This window comes from Scyliorhinus canicula, chromosome 6 (genome assembly GCF_902713615.1).
Source record: "Scyliorhinus canicula chromosome 6, sScyCan1.1, whole genome shotgun sequence".
Classification (NCBI taxonomy): domain Eukaryota; kingdom Metazoa; phylum Chordata; class Chondrichthyes; order Carcharhiniformes; family Scyliorhinidae; genus Scyliorhinus; species Scyliorhinus canicula.
The window spans coordinates 89,868,570-89,885,930 of NC_052151.1; the positions used below are offsets into that span (position 1 = coordinate 89,868,570).

General features: G+C 44.7%; 1 protein-coding gene across 2 annotated transcripts in view; it reads left to right on the forward strand.

The window, feature by feature from the left end:
• Positions 1 to 17,361, forward strand: part of LOC119967303 (histone deacetylase 2-like) — a 94,400-nt gene that overhangs the window by 26,990 nt on the left and 50,049 nt on the right. For both annotated transcript variants that reach the window (XM_038799649.1, XM_038799650.1), the window contains 2 exons: positions 13,520 to 13,632; positions 13,727 to 13,844. In XM_038799649.1, the coding sequence (XP_038655577.1) occupies positions 13,520 to 13,632; positions 13,727 to 13,844 (231 nt within the window). The remainder of the gene's footprint in view (positions 1 to 13,519; positions 13,633 to 13,726; positions 13,845 to 17,361) is intronic.

Sequence of the window (17,361 nt, forward strand, 5' to 3'; positions counted from 1 at the left end):
GGGAGGTGAGCATAATTTAAGTTTTTAAGTTTATCTGGACAAATTAAACAGTAGAGCTGGGTACAGTAGATGGGTTTTTGTAGTCAATGTAAAATGTGCTGAAATCATAGGCGCCTGATTAAAGTGTCTGTTAACAATGGTGGAAATAGTTTAGGTATAATTGTTAATCATTGAAAGTTTATGACCAATGTGGAACTTGACAGCTTGACTAATGAAAAATGGGAACAAATAAAAGTCAAAATAAATTATTCTAATTATGTAAATAGTCTGATTGTGTCATAAATTAGTTACCCCACCTATAGAAGATGAGATAGAGGAGTATGCTGAGGATGATTGGTTCTTTATAAATTGAAACCCAAATCCTGTCTTCAGTGGAGGAAAGATGACGGAGGGTGCAAGAACCAGGTTTTTAAAAAGCTATGATAACGTGTAAACACGTAAATAAAATAGATCATTTAGATTAGATTATGGTTGCATAAACTCCGAGCAAAGTTTGAGATTCGGCATAGTTTTCCCCATTTATGTAATTTTAATAGGATTCCAGAAATCAATTGCTGTTCTGTTAATAAACAAAATTAAAGGGGGGCAGAATTTTTGAAAGTATTTTTATTGGTTTTGCATTTCTAATAACATTGCAAGGAACCCCCCCCCCCCCCCCCCCCCCCCTTCTCTCGTTGTCTGTTTCTGTCAGCCCCCCCACCTCTCCCTTCCCTTGTTGGCTGCTGGTCACAAACAGGTTTTGGAACGGACTTGTGAATTGCTTCCCCATGTGGTGAAAGCCTTCCTCTGATCACCAAATGGAGAATTTTATCCTTTCCAATTTAAGGAATTTTGTGAAGTTGAAAAGCCAGTCTCCGCCTTCGATGGCGCAGCTGATCTCCAGCCGAGCAGGAGACTCTGGCAGGCGATCAGCTAGGCAAAGGCTAGGGTATCTGCCCCTTTCTCCATAAAGAGTTCTGGCTGTTCCGATACCCCAAAGACCGCCACTAGTGGCTATGGCTCCACTCTCACCCCAACAACCTTGGGCATGGCCTCGATATAAGTGGTCCAGTACCCGACAAGTCTGGGGCAGGGCCAGAACGTGTGGATGTGGTTGGCCGGGTCTCCCTGGCACCGTTCGCAGTTGTACCCCGCCTTTAGAAATAACCTACTCCTGCGAGTTCAGGTCAAGTGTACCCTGTGCACTACCTTTAGTTGCGTTAGGCTCAGCCCTGTGCATGAGGAGGTGGAGTTTGCCCTGTGCAGTGCTTTGATCCAGAGTCCTCCCCCTGTCTCCTTGTCCAGTTGTTCCTGACAAGTCTCCCGTTTCTCGTCCAGTGATGCCTGTACCTATTCCAGCATTTGCCCGTACGTGTCCGTGCAGCTACCCATCCCCCAATCTGTGGTCATAAGTCTATCCAGCAGGGAGTGTCCTGGTAGCTGGGGGAACGTTGTTGCCTCCTTGTGGAGGAAGTTCCTTATTTGCATATATCGGAGTTTGTTCCATTTTGGAAGGTGGAACTTGTCCGTAAGTTCCCCCAGTGTAGCTACTCTGTCTCTGTATAGATTCCCTACCTTCAGTACGCCTTCATCTTGTCTCCACCTTTTTAAACGGAGGCCTCTATCCTCGCAGGGGTAAATCTATGGTTCTTGCGGATGAGGGTCATGATGGACATTGCGACCAACCCGAAGTGGTGCCTGAATTACATAGCAACATACATAGAAAATAGAAGCAGGAGGAGGCCATTCAGCTCTGCCTCTTCCCCCCCCCCCCCCCGCCCCCCCATATCCCTTGATTCCTTTTGCCCAATAGCTATATCTAATTCCTTCTTGAAATTATAGAACGTTTTGGTCTCAGCTACTTTCTGTGGTAGTGAATTTCACAGATTTACCACTCTTTGGGTGAAGAAATTTCTCCTTGCTTCAGTCCTAAAAGGTTTACCCCTTATCCTCAAACTTTGACCCCCTGGGAATGGACTCCCCCATCATCGGGAATATTCTTTCTGAATCTACCCTGTCTAATCCTGTTAGAATTTTATAAGTTTCTGCGAGATGCCCTCTCACACTTGTAAACTCCAATGAGTATAATCTTTGCTCATGAGAGTCCCGCCATCCCAGGAATCAGCCTGGTAAACCTTTGCTGCACTCTCTCTATAGTAATAATATCCTTCCTCAAATAAGGACACCAGAATTGTGCATACTAATCCAGGTGTAGCCTAACCAATGCCCTATAAAATTGTAGTAGAATATTCCTATACGAAAATCCTCTCCGTAAGAAGTCTTGCAATACCAGGTTATAGTCTCGCTGAATCCTCTCGCTATGAAGGCCAACATATCATTTGCCTTCTTTACTGCTTGATGTATCTGCGTGCTTACTTTCAGCGACTAATGCACAAGAATATCAAGATCTCGCTGTGTATCCACCTTTCTCAATTGACACCCATTCAAATAATAATCTGCCTTACTAATTTAGCTACCAAAGCAGATAACCTCATGTTTATCCACATTATACTGCATCTGTCATTCATATGCCCACTCACAGCCTGTGCAAATCCTGCTGAAGGATTTCTGCATCCTTCTCGCAGCTCACCCTCCCACCCAACTTTGTATCATCTGCAAATTTGGAGATAATATATTTAGTCCTTTTGTCCAAATCATTAATATATAACGTGAACAATTGGGCTTCGAGCACAGATCCAGGAAAAAGACCCATTTATTCCACTGTTTTGCTTCCTGTCTGCTAACCAGCTTTCTATGTATCTCGAGACACTACCCGCAATTCCATGTGCTTTGACTTTACATAGTCTGCTATGTGAGACCTTGTTGAAAGCCTTCTGAAAATCTAAATATACCACAACCACTGGTTCTCCCTGTGAACTCTACCAATTACATCTTCAGAGAATTGTAGTAGATTTGTTGAGCGTGATGTCCCTTTTGTCAATCCATGCTGACTTTCTCTGATTACTTTCCAAATGCTGTGTTATGAAATGCTTGATAAAGGACTCTTGCAAATTCCCTACTACCGACATCGGCACACTGGTCTACAGTTCCCTGTTTTCTCTCTACCTGCCTTTTTGAACAGCGGGGTTATACTGGCTACCCTCCAATCTATAGAAACAATTCCAGAGTTTCAAGAATTTTGGAAAATGACCACCATTGGATCAGCTATTTCTAGGGCCACTTCCTCGAGCACTCTGGGATGAAGATTATCAAGCCTTGGAGGTTAACCGCCTTCAATCCCATTAATTTCACCAGAATAATTTCTTTATTCATACTAATTTCCTTCAGCTCCTCACTGAAGGTGTCTTCCTTTGTGAAGACAGAAGCAAAGTACAAATTTAGTTCCTCAGCCATTTCTTTGTTCACCATTATGGATTCCCCTGTTTCTGACTGTAAGGGGCCTACATTAGTCTTTATCAATCTTTTTCTCTTTACATACCTATAGAAACCTTTACAGTCAGTTTTACGTTTCCCGCTAGTTTACTTTCATATTGAATTTTCCTCTTGCTAATCAATCCTTTGGTCTGCCTTTGCTGAATTTAAACTATTCCCAGTCCTTGGGTCTGTTGCTTTTTCCTGCTAATTTGTGTGCCTCTTCTTTGAATCTAATACTACCTCTAATTTCCCTTGTAAGCCATGGTTTGGCCACAGCTTCCTTTCTACTTTTGCGCCAAATAAGAACAAAGAACTTTTGGGGTTGACGTTTTCATTCGTTGAATGTCTGTCATTGCCTATCCGCTGTCCTTCCTTTCAGTAATGTTTACCAGTCCATCATAGCCAGCTCATGCCTCAGACCATCGCCTTCCCTTTATTGAAGTTCAGGACCCTGGCCTTGGAATCAACTACCTCACTATCCACCTTGATTTCTTTATCATATTATGGCACTCATCTCCAAGGGTTGTCTCACAGCTAGATTGCCAACTAATCCTTTCTTATTGGACAATACTCAGTCCAAGGTGGCCTGTTCCCTTGTTGGTTCCTCAATGTATTGGTCCAGAAAGCTATCCTGTCTACACTCCGGAAATTTCTCCTCTATTGTACTGTGACTAATTTGACTCACCCAATCTATATGCAGATTAAAGTCACTCATAATGACAGATGTTCCTTTATCTCTGATTTCCTGTCTATTGCAAGTTCCAACATTACCACTGCAGTTTGATGGTCTGTATACCACTCCTACAAATGTTTTTTTTCCCCTTGGTGTTTCTTAATCGGCCCATGTAGATTCCACATTATCTGTGCTTGTACCTTTCTTCGATATTGCATCGATATCTTCTTTAATCAACAATGCACCTCCACCACCTTTTTCTTTCTGTCCGTCCTTCCTGCAAACTGAATATGCCTCGATGGTTAGTTTCCATCCTTGGACACCTTCGAGTCATGTCTCAGTAATCCCAACTACATCATACACCTTTACATCTATCTTCGCAAATAATTCATCCATTTACTTTGAATGCTCCTTGCATTCAGGTACAAAACTTTACGGCTTGTCTTTTTAACGTTCCCTGTCCCATCCCTACTATTTTTACTGTGTCCTTATCTGATTTAGGCTCTTTATTTCTCTGCCGAGCACTTTTCTTATTCTCCTTGCTGTCTTTTTCTCCTCATCTTGATTCCCCCTGCTCTGAATCCTCACATAGGTTCTCACCTCCCTGCTATTTTAGTTTAAACCCTCCCTAACCACTGCAGCAAGTACCCTCCAAGGACATCAGTCCTGGCCCTACCCAGTCGTAACCCACCCAGTTTGTACTGGTCCTACCTCCCCCAGAACCGGTCCCAATGCCCCTCCCCCACATCATCTCCAGCCACATATTCATCCAAATTGATTCCACGTTCTCAGTGTGGCCACCACTCACTGGGCTTCTTGAGTACTTGGCTGAGATTGGATTGGATTTGTTTATTGTCAAGTATACTGAGGGACAGTGAAAAGTATTTTTCTGCGTGCAGCTCAACAGATCATTAAGTACATGGGAAGAAAAGGAAATAAAAGAAAATACATAATAGGGCAACACAAGGGGAATGAGAGTGGAGCTGTAGCCACTGCTCGGTGGGATGTCCCCTTACAGGAGCTCTTCATTTTCACATGATCAGCTGCCAGCTCTGACCCGTCCCTCTACTCTTTCTGCGGTAGCTGCCCAGTTGGTGGAATAGGAGGTTCGGAAGCGTCAGATTCCCCATATTCCTCTTCTAAGGCCTTGGGGAAGAAGATCGGGAGGGATCTGAGTGGAAAAAAAAATCTAGGCAGCATGTTCAACTTGATTGTCTGCACTCTCCCCGCTAGGAAGAGTAGGAGTGAGTCCCACATTGTGCCTCCTCTTTACCTCCTCCATCAGACTCTGCAGGTTCCATTTGTGTATCCATGTCCAGTCGTGGGCTATTTGAGTCCCCAGGCATCGGAATTTGGGTTCGGCCAGTTTGAATGGTAAGTTCCTTAGCTCTGCTTCTCTTCTCTTTCTCTCTATGCCCCCTTCCCCCACTTCCCAATAACTAACAACGGGTTCATGGGAAAGATTTCACTTTTGCTCAGGTTGAGTTTGTAACCTGAGAAGAGTCCGAACTCCCTAGGAGTTCCATTATTCCTCCCATGCTGGCTAGGGGGTTTGAGACACAGAGGAGCAGGTCATCTACATAGAGTGAGAATCTGTGCTCCCTGTTTCCCCTCTAAATGCCTTTCCACCCCTTGGCTGATGGGAGCGATGGTCAGTTGCTCAATTGCCGGGGCAAATTGTAGCGGAGACAATGGGCATTCATGCCTCGTGCCTCAGTGTAGCTGGAAGTACTCAGAGCTGGTGGTGTTCATCTGTATGCTTGCCATGGGAGTGCTGTACAGTCCTTTTATCCAAGAGGTGAATCTTGGCCCAGACCCAAACCGTTCTAGTACCTCCATTCGATTCTGTTGCAGACCTTCTGTGCATATAGAGAGATGATCACTTCTGGTGTCTCCCCCGGGTGGAGACATACTCACACTCAGCAGGCTTCTGATGTTCACTGTTAGTTGTCTGCCCTTGTCAAAGCCCGCCTGACTACCTCTGGGACTTTTCAGTCATTTCAACAGGCCTTCACCAGGACTTTGTGTCTGTGTTTAGGGGTGAGATGGGTCTGGATGACCCGCACTCTCTTGGGTGTTTGTCTTTTTTAGGGATCAGTGATATCGAAACCTGTGCCAACATGGCTGGAAGAGTCCCTCTCGATAGCGAGTCATTGAACATCTCCCGCAGGTGAGGGGCCAGTGGTTCCATGAATCTTTTATACAAGTCCACCGGGAATACATCCGGGCCCAGTGCTTGCCCGACTGCATGGAGTTAATGCTGTCCATAACTTAGCTCTGTTCTACTGGTGCTTCCAGTCCCTGCCGCTTTTCCTCCCCCACAAGTGGTATATCCAGCCCGTCGAGAGATTGCCTCATCTTAGAGTCCCCCTCTGGGGGCTCGGAGATGTACAGCTCATGGTAGAAGGTCCCAAAAGCCTCATTGATCTTATCTGATGCTGTGACTAGTTTACTGTTCCTGTCTTTTACCTGCACTATCTCTGTCCTGCTGCCTGCTTTCTCAGCTGGTGAACCAGCAGGCAGTTGCCCCCCCCCCCCCCCCCCCCCCCCCCCCAATGTGTCTGGCAGAGCTGGTGCACTGCTTTCCCGGTGGAGAGAGCAGGTCAAATTCCATTTGTAACTTATCCCTCTGCGCCAATAGCTTCACGGTTGGGGCCGTGGAGTGTCGCCGATCCGTCTCCAATATGGAGTTGATCAGCTCTCCTTCCTGCCTCTCCGTGCTTTGTACGCTATTAATTCCCCCCTTATCTCTGCCTTCAGTGCCTCCCAGATTGTGGAGGGTGAGACCTCCCTGTTCAGGTTATAGAATATGTACCCATTGATGGCTTGTGACATTTTCTCACAGAACACCTTGTCGGCGAGGAGGGCCGTGTCTAGCCTCTGTGGGCGATCCTGGGCTCCACCCATCTCCAACCTCACATCCACGTAGTGTCGTGCTTGGTCAGAGATTACTATTGTTGAGTATTCCGCCCCACCAGCCCTGAAAGCATCAATTTATCCACTACAAAGAAGTTGATGCGGGAGTGTACTTTGTGGATTTGGGAGAAGGAGGAGTACTCTCTCCCTTGGTGGTTAACCTCCATTTACCTCACCCCACCCCCCAATCTGCTCCATTCAGATGCTCAGTTCCCTTCCCATAGCTGACTGCTTCCCTAATTTGGGGCTGGATTTCTCTGTCCTTGGGTCCTGTACACAGTTGAAGCCTCCTTATATGATGAGTTGGTGGGAGTCTAGGTCGGGGATTTCTACCATGGCCTTTTTGATGAACAGTAAGAAGTCTTACAACACCAGGTTAAAGTCCAACAGGTTTGTTTGAATCACTGGCTTTCGGAGCGCAGCTCCTTCCTCGGGTGAATGAAGAGGTGGGTTCCAGAAACATATATATATATATATATATATATATATATATAGACAAAGTCAATGATGCAAAACGATACTTTGAATGCCAGTCTTTGCAGGTAATTATGTCTTTACAGGTCCAGATGGAGCAACTGGAGAGAGGGATAATCACAGGTTAAAGAAGTGTGAATTGTCTTTTTGATGAAGACCGTGAATGCACATGTCACATATTGGGGACATATACATTCACAGGCACCACTGATGCCCCGTCCAGGACACTGCTGAACATTACATGCAGTCCCCCTGGGTCCATCCCTGTATTCGTCACTGTAAAGGTCGTCCCTTTGCTAAACAGTATGGCAATCACCCTTGTCCTGTAGCACTCTTGGTAAGTCTGTCCTATCCAGCTTTTTCTTACCCTCATGTCGGTTTTTCTCCCTCGGGTATGTCTCCTGGTGTAAGGCAATATCGGCCCTCAGGCTTTTCAGATGGACAAAGACCCAGCATATTTTCACTGGGCCGATAAATCCCCTCGCGAAACAGGTGACTATTCTGGTTGGGGGGGGGGGGGGGGGTTCTATTCCCCCCACTTCTGTGGAGTTAGCCATACTTAGCACGTGGACATGCCCCCGCACGCCGGGTTTACCTTTGTTTGGCGGCCACCCAAGATGGCTGTCATTGTCATCTTTGTTCTGGCTGCCCCCCACATTCACTGTTCCACCTCCTCCGCCAGGCGCTCCCTCCCTCAGGAGCTGCACTGTGCCTTCCCCTACTTCCATGCACTAGCATACTTGCCAGTGTGGTGGCTCCTATCTGGGAGCAGCTCCCCCTACCTTCTGAGAGTTTTTTTGTTCACTCCCCGCCCTGTGTAAGGTGTGCAAGTGTTCAGCCTAGAGATCGCAGATGCATTGTTCATGGTCCATATATGTCCGCTATTGCTGTCTTCCCAGCCCGTTTTTCTGGATGAGCTGGTCTGCATCGTCCAGCACGTTTGTATTAATGTAAGTTACCCAGCGGTTTGCTGGCGTAGGGCCAGTTCAGCCTCAATGTCCCGCGTAGATCCTCAATGTCCCGCGTAGATTCTTATTGTATGCCCTTCCCATCTACAGGACCGTGTGCTTCTCGCAGAGTTTGCCGATAATCGCCTGGTTTTGCTGCTTTGGGCCTTTGCTGGAGTGACCTGTGGGCTCGTTCTACTTCTGGGGGCTTGGGGAAGCTTCCCACCCCCACCCTTCCAGCCCAGCTTTCCGAGCATCTGTGCGACATACCCTGTCAGGTTTCTACCCTCTGTGCCCTCATGTAGTCAGATAATCCTTAAATTCTGCTGGCGAGGCCTGTTCTACCGATCTTCCAATTTTCCCTTGAGTGCCCTCTGGGTCGTCACCAACCTTGCAGCCTCTGCCTCGAGCGAGTCGATACGTGGCATCTTTCTCCAGTTCCCGCACTGTCATCTCCAAGGTCTCCAGCTCCACTCCATTCTTTCCAGCACTTCTTTGAAAGGAGCCAGCGCAGTTTTTATGCCCAGCCTCATGGCGGGCATGAGGTCCTCCTTAATGGAGTGCCTATGTTTTTGGAGCTCCTGTGTGAGGGGCTCCATCCACTGCCCTGATGGTGGGTGGGCAGGCTTTCGCATTGGTCCCCCTTGATCTGCCATATTCTGCTCTGCTTTGCTCTTGTGTGTCTGAGGTCTGGATCTTCGTCTCCTAACTTTGCTGATTTTACTATTTTTCTAGCTCTGTGGATGATTTGAAAGCATTTCCTCTGGTGGTTGTTAGTTTAGGGCAGTGTTTATCAAACTTTTTTCCCGGGACCCACTTTTGTCAAACGGCGGATCAATGCTGACCAACATTCGCGACCCATTTCAGGTGACCTTTGTGACACGCCATTATTGCTTATCTTTGATGCTGCAGGTGAACCTGCCTGGTCCTCAGGATCTCACTTCGTCATTCAGTGTTACATTTCTGCAAAGGACTTCAGCGGATGATTTAAGTTCTCACTGCATCTGAAAAAAATCAAGAGGTTTGTCCTCGACCTCGCTATGCTTAGTCTTCAAATGCCTTTGAAGATTTGAGAGTTTTAAACTTTCATTTGCCAGTACTTCCCAGCATATAACACACATGGGCTTTGCATCCTTATTTGCATTGACACAATTAAAGCCATAACTCGAGAAATCATCTTTATACTGCTTTGTTCCTGATTTCAGTTTCTTCTTCTTGTTTGTTCAGCAAAGGCCCTGCAACTCTGGATGCTGCTCGCATCAACACTGCTTTGTCTTGCCGTGGACTCTCCTGATAAACTCTATAGCAGATTTAATTGTGAGATCCTGGCCTATTTGGGCCTCTGGTCCTCTCTTCCTTATTACAAAATGATCCATCATCAGTTTTTTCACACAGTCCTGTTGCTTGCTTGCTGGCAGCTACAAAATGGAGGAATCTCTCCATGATTTTGCGCTTAAAGCACAGATGTAAAGACCTCGTGCCTTCCCGCCCCATCAAATGCTACAACCAATCTGGAACTGCCCACGGCCTGCATTCTTAAAAGCCAGTCGCAGTCGTTGGGGGCTTCTTCCCGTGATCGGGAAAGGCACAACCGATTGTTCTGTGAAAGGAAATGAAAAGAAAATCACTTATTTTCACAAGTAGGCTTCAAATGAAGTTACTGTGGAAAGCCCCTAGTCGGCACATTCCGGCACCTGTTCGGGGAGGCTGTCGGGAATTGAACCGTGCTGCTGCCCTGCCTTGGTCTGCTTTCAAAGCCAGCGATTTAGCCCTGTGCTAAACCAGCCCCTACGACCCTCCTGATCACGACACACCTGCGGGTCGCGACCCATGAGTTTCAAAAACCCTGGTTTAGTGTAATGTTTGTTTGTTTTTGGTATCCAATTGACGGGTTAAAAGGGCCTAATTTGAAGTTCCCAAGGGACAGCCACTTTTCGTGTGATTGTTCAGCATATCCCCACCACAGGAAGTCCAAAGGGAGTGGAATGAATTAGAAATTATAAACTGATATGTATTGGAAGATATGAATGCTCATAAGCTGCAGAAAATGAATGTGGCAGTGTTTTGTGAGGTTACTATGAAATTTCATTTATTATGAATGGGGTTAGGGAGAAACTTTATAGATATTTGCCTTGGTTAGATAGAATCCATTTTAACCAGATTCTGGGTGAAATTTTCTGGAGAGCTTGAGCATCATTGATTTCTTTAGAAATTTAAAGAAGTATCATTGGGTCATTTCCTACAGACAACTGAGATCAGTGGGATTGGATTGGATTGGATTTGTTTATTGTCACGTGTACCGAGGTACAGTGAAAGTATTTTTCTGCGAGCAGCTCATCAGATCACTAAGTACATGGGAAGAAAAGGGAAGAAAAGAAAATACATTATAGGGAAACACAAGGTATACAATGTAACTACATAAGCACCAGCATCAGATGAAGCATACAGGGAGTAGTGTTAATGAGGTCAGTCCATAAGAGGGTCATTTAGGAGTCTGGTAACAGCGGGGAACAAGCTGTTTTTGAGTCTGTTTGTGCATGTTCTTGGACTTCTGTATCTCCTGCCCGATGGAAGAAGTTGGAAGAGTGAGTAAGCCGGGTGGGAGGGGTCTTTAATTTTGCTGCCCGCTTTCCCCAGGCAGCGGCAGGTGTAGATGGAGCCAATGGATGGGAGGCAGGTTCATGTGATGGACGGGGCGGTGTTCACGACTCTCTGAAGTTTCTTGCGGTCTTGGGTCGAGCAGTTGCCATACCAGGCTGTGATGCAGCCAGATAGGATGCTTTCTATGGTGCATCTGTAAAAGTTGGTAAGGGTTAATGTGGACATGCATAGTTTCCTGAGGAAGTATAGGCGCTGTTGTGCTTTCCTGGTGGTAGCGTCGACGTGGGTGGGTGGGATTTTTGGAGATGTGCACCCCTAGGAATTTGAAACTGCTCACCACCTCCACCTCTGCCCCGTTGATGCTGACAGGGGTGTGTACAGTACTTTGCTTCCTGAATTCAATGACCAGTTCTTTAGTTTTGCTGGCATTGAGGGAGAGATTGTTGTCGCTGCACCACTCCACTAGGTTCCCTATCTCCCTCCTGTATTCTGACTCGTCGTTATTTGAGATCCGGCCCACTATAGTCGTATCATCAGCAAACTTGTAGATGGAGTTGTAACCATATTTTGCTACGCAGTCGTGTGTGTACAGGGAGTAGAGTAGGGGGCTAAGTACGCAGCCTTGTGGGGCCCTGGTATTGAGGACTATTGCGGAGGAGGTGTTGTTGTTCATTCTTACTAATTGTGGTCTGTTGGTCAGAAAATCGAGGATCCAGTTGCAGAGTGGGGTACCTAGTCCGAGGTTCTGGAGCTTTGATATGAGCTTGGCTGGGATTATGGTGTTGAAGGCGGAGCTGTAGTCAATAAATAGGAGTCTGATGTAGGAGTCCTTGTTGTCGAGATGCTCTAGGGGTGAGTGTAGGGCCAGGGAAATGGCGTCTGCTGTGGACCGGTTGCGACGGTAGGAAGGTGGTAAGTTCCAGATACTGCCACTACACATTTGTGCCTGCAGGGCCCCTGGTGCTTCCTGGTGGCGTCCAAGACATTTTCCCAATATGTTGTGCTTGACAAGAGCCTCAATGAACTGAGAACTTTTATAATTTCAGTCTTTTCCAAAGTAGAAATAAGTTATTTAAAAGTTGTCTCGAGCTCTTAAAAGTAAAAGTTGATAAATTATTAGCACTGTCTTATTTGCCAGCCAAGAATGATCATTCTCTATATATTATTTATGTATTGTGTGGATAATAGAAAGACCAGTGGAGAATGACATTAAGTGATATGAAGTGCTGAGTACTTAGTCAAGAATAAATAACAACAATTGTCTTCTTTTGTCCCATTTGTTACTCAAACATTTCCAAGAAATTGTGCTGTTACCTGTTGGTGAGAAATTACACTACTTCTGCTGGAGGATGATTTGGTAGTGAGGAAACTGCTCCATCTCATATATGAAGCTGCAAAAATGACCTTTAACACTGTCAGCAAGCTAATCTCACTTACCATGATGTAGTTGCGTTGTGCTTTGTAAATCTGCTGAAAATTTTCCTTAATATTTGGCCAAGGTCTGCATGGGCCAAAAATACTGAAAGCACATTCAGGCGGATAGAAAACTACAGTGGTGGACCTGGTTCAAGTGCTGTTGGCAGAACATATTTAGCTTTGCTCTGAATGGTAAAGCCCTTACAGTTAAAAAGCCTATACTCCTTGACGGAATCACTGTTTCTATAAAAAGAGCATTCAATAATTACTGTCAGAGGGCACCATCAATTGTATTGCCTTGGTAGGGAATTCAAGTTCAGAGTAGCTTTAGATTACTGTCCTTCAAGTTTTAATCTTAGCGGTTCAGAAAAAGTTTCCTCAGAACTTTTACTTGTGATTATTGATCTTGGGTCAGCTAAATTGGAAATAATCTGCAATAGTGTGGACTATTTAGCTTGTTTAGAATGGGTTGGGTAAGTGGAAGGAACCTTTTCTCTTTATGTACTTGTATGAAGCAGTTGAACATGAACAATGCAAGTTCCCTTTTCTTCCTCTCAGCCGATTTTGTTAATCAGCATAAAGGACGCTATGCTAAGCAAAATGTAATATAATGTAAAATTTTGTTGACAAAAGTTCTGTTTTTATCATGAAATCAGGTTTCTCAATTAAGATATGGAATTACTGTTGTCCTCTGTGAATGCTGATTAGTGAATTTAATCATTCATTGTGACCTCCTCTGACTTAGTAATCAAACTTGTAGTTTATTAAATGGATTGGAAACCTCACTAATTAATTGCTAAACTTAGCCATTTTTTTCTCGTTTTCACCTGATGTATGAAATAGTATCATAGTTTGTTTTATACCCTTTTGGTATTGTCAAATGTTCCCATGGGTTCCTCTTTCCAATTTGTGATTTAGTTTTGTGCAGTGCCACATGTGTGATTTGCTATTGATATAATTTTTAATTTCTGAATCGTGTTCTTTGGTATTCATTTTTGCATTACTTTGTTGGGATGCAATTAATGAGTAGTTTCAGATATCTTATTTAGCTAAAGTCTATAAGCTGAGTTTTTAAAATGCTGACATCAATGCAGTTTTCCTTCTTGATTAATCAGCAATTCGGTTTTCCTTTTACTAGGTGACATAGGGAACTACTATTATGGACAGGGACACCCTATGAAACCACACCGAATCCGTATGACCCATAATCTATTGCTGAATTATGGCTTATATAGAAAGATGGAAATCTATGTAAGTTGGTACTTGTATTTTCTAAACCTGATTAGTTGGGAGAAGGAGAACTGGCAACAATGTAACCATTTTATTCTGGTTATTATTCCATTAGCGGCCACACAAGGCCACAACTGAGGAGATGACAAAGTACCACAGTGATGACTACATCAAATTTCTGCGATCAATTCGACCAGATAACATGTCCGAGTACAGCAAACAGATGCAGAGATGTAAGAATGCAATTTAAATTGTGTTGTATAATGAAATTGGATAGGATCAAAAATTGAGGATTGGTGAACCCTCCATGGATGGGTAATCCCGACTAAAGTGTTTATGATTGTCTTGAGGAAATTGGACACATCATCCAGTATTTTTTGTAAGATAATCTCACAGTTCAAACTTTGTCCCATCACTTCTGTGTTAGAATATATTTCACTCTGATTATAGCCACTCTCTCTCGCGTTGTCTCCCCCTCTCTCGCGTTGTCTCCCCCTCTCTCGCGTTGTCTCCCTCTCTCTCTTGCGTTGTCTCCCTCTCTCTCTCGCGTTGTCTCCCTCTCTCTCTCGCGTTGTCTCCCTCTCTCTCTCGCGTTGTCTCCCTCTCTCTCTGGCGTTGTCTCCCTCTCTCTCTCTCTCGCGTTGTCTCCCCCTCTCTCTCTCGCGTTGTCTCCCTCTCTCTCTCTCGCGTTGTCTCCCTCTCTCTCTCTCGCGTTGTCTCCCTCTCTCTCTCTCGCGTTGTCTCCCTCTCTCTCTCGCGTTGTCTCCCTCTCTCTCTCTCGCGTTGTCTCCCTCTCTCTCTCTCTTGCGTTGTCTCCCTCTCTCTCTCGCGTTGTCTCCCTCTCTCTCTCGCGTTGTCTCCCTCTCTCTCTCGCGTTGTCTCCCTCTCTCTCTCGCGTTGTCTCCCTCTCTCTCTCGCGTTGTCTCCCTCTCTCTCTCGCGTTGTCTCCCTCTCTCTCTCGCGTTGTCTCCCTCTCTCTCTCGCGTTGTCTCCCTCTCTCTCTCGCGTTGTCTCCCTCTCTCTCTCGCGTTGTCTCCCTCTCTCTCGCGCGTTGTCTCCCTCTCTCTCGCGCGTTGTCTCCCTCTCTCTCGCGCGTTGTCTCCCCCTCCCTCTCTCGTGTTGTCGCTCTTTGGCAGTTGCATACCTGAAATGATTGGGTAACTTTTTTCTGGTTGGTAAGAAAAGACAAATTATATTTTTCCTCTGATTCCATAAGGGCACACATGATTTTATGCCCAAAAATTTGTTGGCATTTTAATTCAGGCACAATTTGTTGCTGATATCAGTAATTTATTATCAGGATCGACTCCAACCATTATGGTGGGTATATTTAATCAAAGTTTAAGATGGAGCATAAAACATGAAAAACATATGTCAAAAACATATGTCTTATTGTTCTATAAAGGTTCCCCTCAGTTCAAAATGCCTAACAGTTTTTGAGTTCTTGCCATGAGCTTCTAAAGCTTTGGCACATACTGTCGGCCCGTGATCAACCTAGCTTCCCTCATCTCACCCTAGGCTTTCCCATGACTAGTTTTATAACTCCATTCCATCTCATTTCTAACCTTTAAACAAACATTTGGGGGTTTCATGGTTTGTATTGGCCTATTGTCATTTATTTAAGCTCAAAACTATTTATAAGGCCTGTTAATATGCTGCTAACTCATCTACATCCTTATCAGATAGTTGAATTATAGGGTGGTTCACTAAAATAACTTCTATTCTATTTTCATACATTCATTAATTTTCACATTTCAGCAAGCATCTTAATTAAGCAAGGTTAACTGAAGGTTCTGACACAGCCTTGAAGTATGGTTAGTTGCTGAGGCTGTCTTGTGGTGCTGTGGGTAGTGTCTCTGCTTGAGTCCGAAGCTTTGGGCTTGAATCCAACTCCAGGACTTGATGGCAAAGGAAGATGCGTTCATTACGTGGCCAAACAGGTTGAATATCAATCTGCAAATCCTTCCAACATGCACCAGTAGCAGGTTGTAATAGCGGAAAAGAAAATTGGGGCCTCTAGCATTGCTGTCCATAGCCCCAAACTATAACATTCATATAAAAATGAATGTTGCCATTGCAACCTAGACCCCTTGGGGGAAGGGGATGCGTGGCTCAGTTAACTGGATGGCCAGTGTGAACAGATTAGTTTGATTGCCATTCCATCTGGAGTGAATTGATACCTGACTCATTGCCTGACCCATGGGCACTGTGCGTCTTATCTGCTGTTGGATAGAAAACGGGAAAAGATCCAGTTGCTCTCCACTATTCTAGAGGTCCAGTCTGACCATGACCCCTTTTTTGGGTTACATGCAGGTGTCATTCCCTCAGAATAATTATTCTACTTGCTATATCTAAAGAAACAAAACCTCAAGCAGTTTCCAGTAAAACAGAAGTTGCAGCACCCTCCCTATTCCTTTTAAGCATACTGTTAATTTCTAACAGGAGAATGAAAATATAATTTGAGTGCAATTGTGCACCAAGGAGATTGGGCAAAGTAAAAGAAACCTTTCTCAAATAAGTTTCAGCAGTGGATTAATTCAACAAGTACAACATCAGAAGCGACCTTGATTTAACATCTAATCTGGGGTGATGCCTCAATGTTGCAATGACATATCATAAACTACACAGCATTACATATTGCTTATAGCAGAAACAGACCATTCGGGTTATGCTGTGCTGCATAACCTGAATGGTCTCTTTGTGCTGCAGAGGACCCTTCTCCTCCACTACATCTAATATATCTTTCTAGTCTTCCTCAACTATTCCATCTAGTTTTACGTTAATGCAACCACACTAGTTTTTTTAAGATTGAGTACCCAATTATTTTTTATATAATTAAGAGGTAATTTAACATGGCCAATCCACCTACCCTGAATATCTTTGGGTTGTGAGGGCGAGACCCACGCAGACACAAGGAAAATGTGCAAACTCCACACGGGCAATGACCCAGGGCCAGGATCGAACTCGGGTCCTCGGTGCTGTGCCCCCCCCATACCCACACTAGTTACCGGAACTCAACTTGTACCATAGGGAATAGCAGTTTCTTTATCCAGTCAGTGATTACATTCTAAAGCAGCTTTGCCTAAATTCTCTATTGGATTTATTAGTGATGGTCTTACACTTGAGGCTCCTATTTTAGGTCTCTTCTACAAGTTGGAACATCCTCTTTAAGTCTACCCTATCAAACTGGTTCATAATATTGAATACCTCGACCAGGTTTCCCCTCGGCCTTCTCTTTTTTTCCAGAGGAAAATATAGGAACAGCCATAAGCCATATAGCTGCCCAGTCTGCTCAAGTACCATTCTGTTAGATCATGCCTGATCAGCAACCTAACTCCATGCTGGATTAATTCAACAAGTGCAACATCAGAAGTGACCTTGATTTAACATCTCATCTGGGGTGATGCCTCAATGTTGCAATGACATATAAACTACACATCATTACATATTGCTTACAGCAGAAAAAGACCATTCGGGTTATGCTATGCTGCATAACCTGAATGGTCTCCTGATGCTGCACAGGACCCTTCTCCCCCATTCTAATATATCCATACCACTTCATATCTTTAGTAACCAAAATCTATCTATGAGATTTAAAATGAACAATTCACTCGGCATCCACTGTAATTGTGGAAGGGAGTTCCAAGCTTTGTGTGTAGAAGTATTTTCTAACTTCACTCCTGAAAGGCCTGACTCAATTAGAAATGATATTTCCCAGTTTTAGACCTCTTAACTAACAGAAATAGTTGT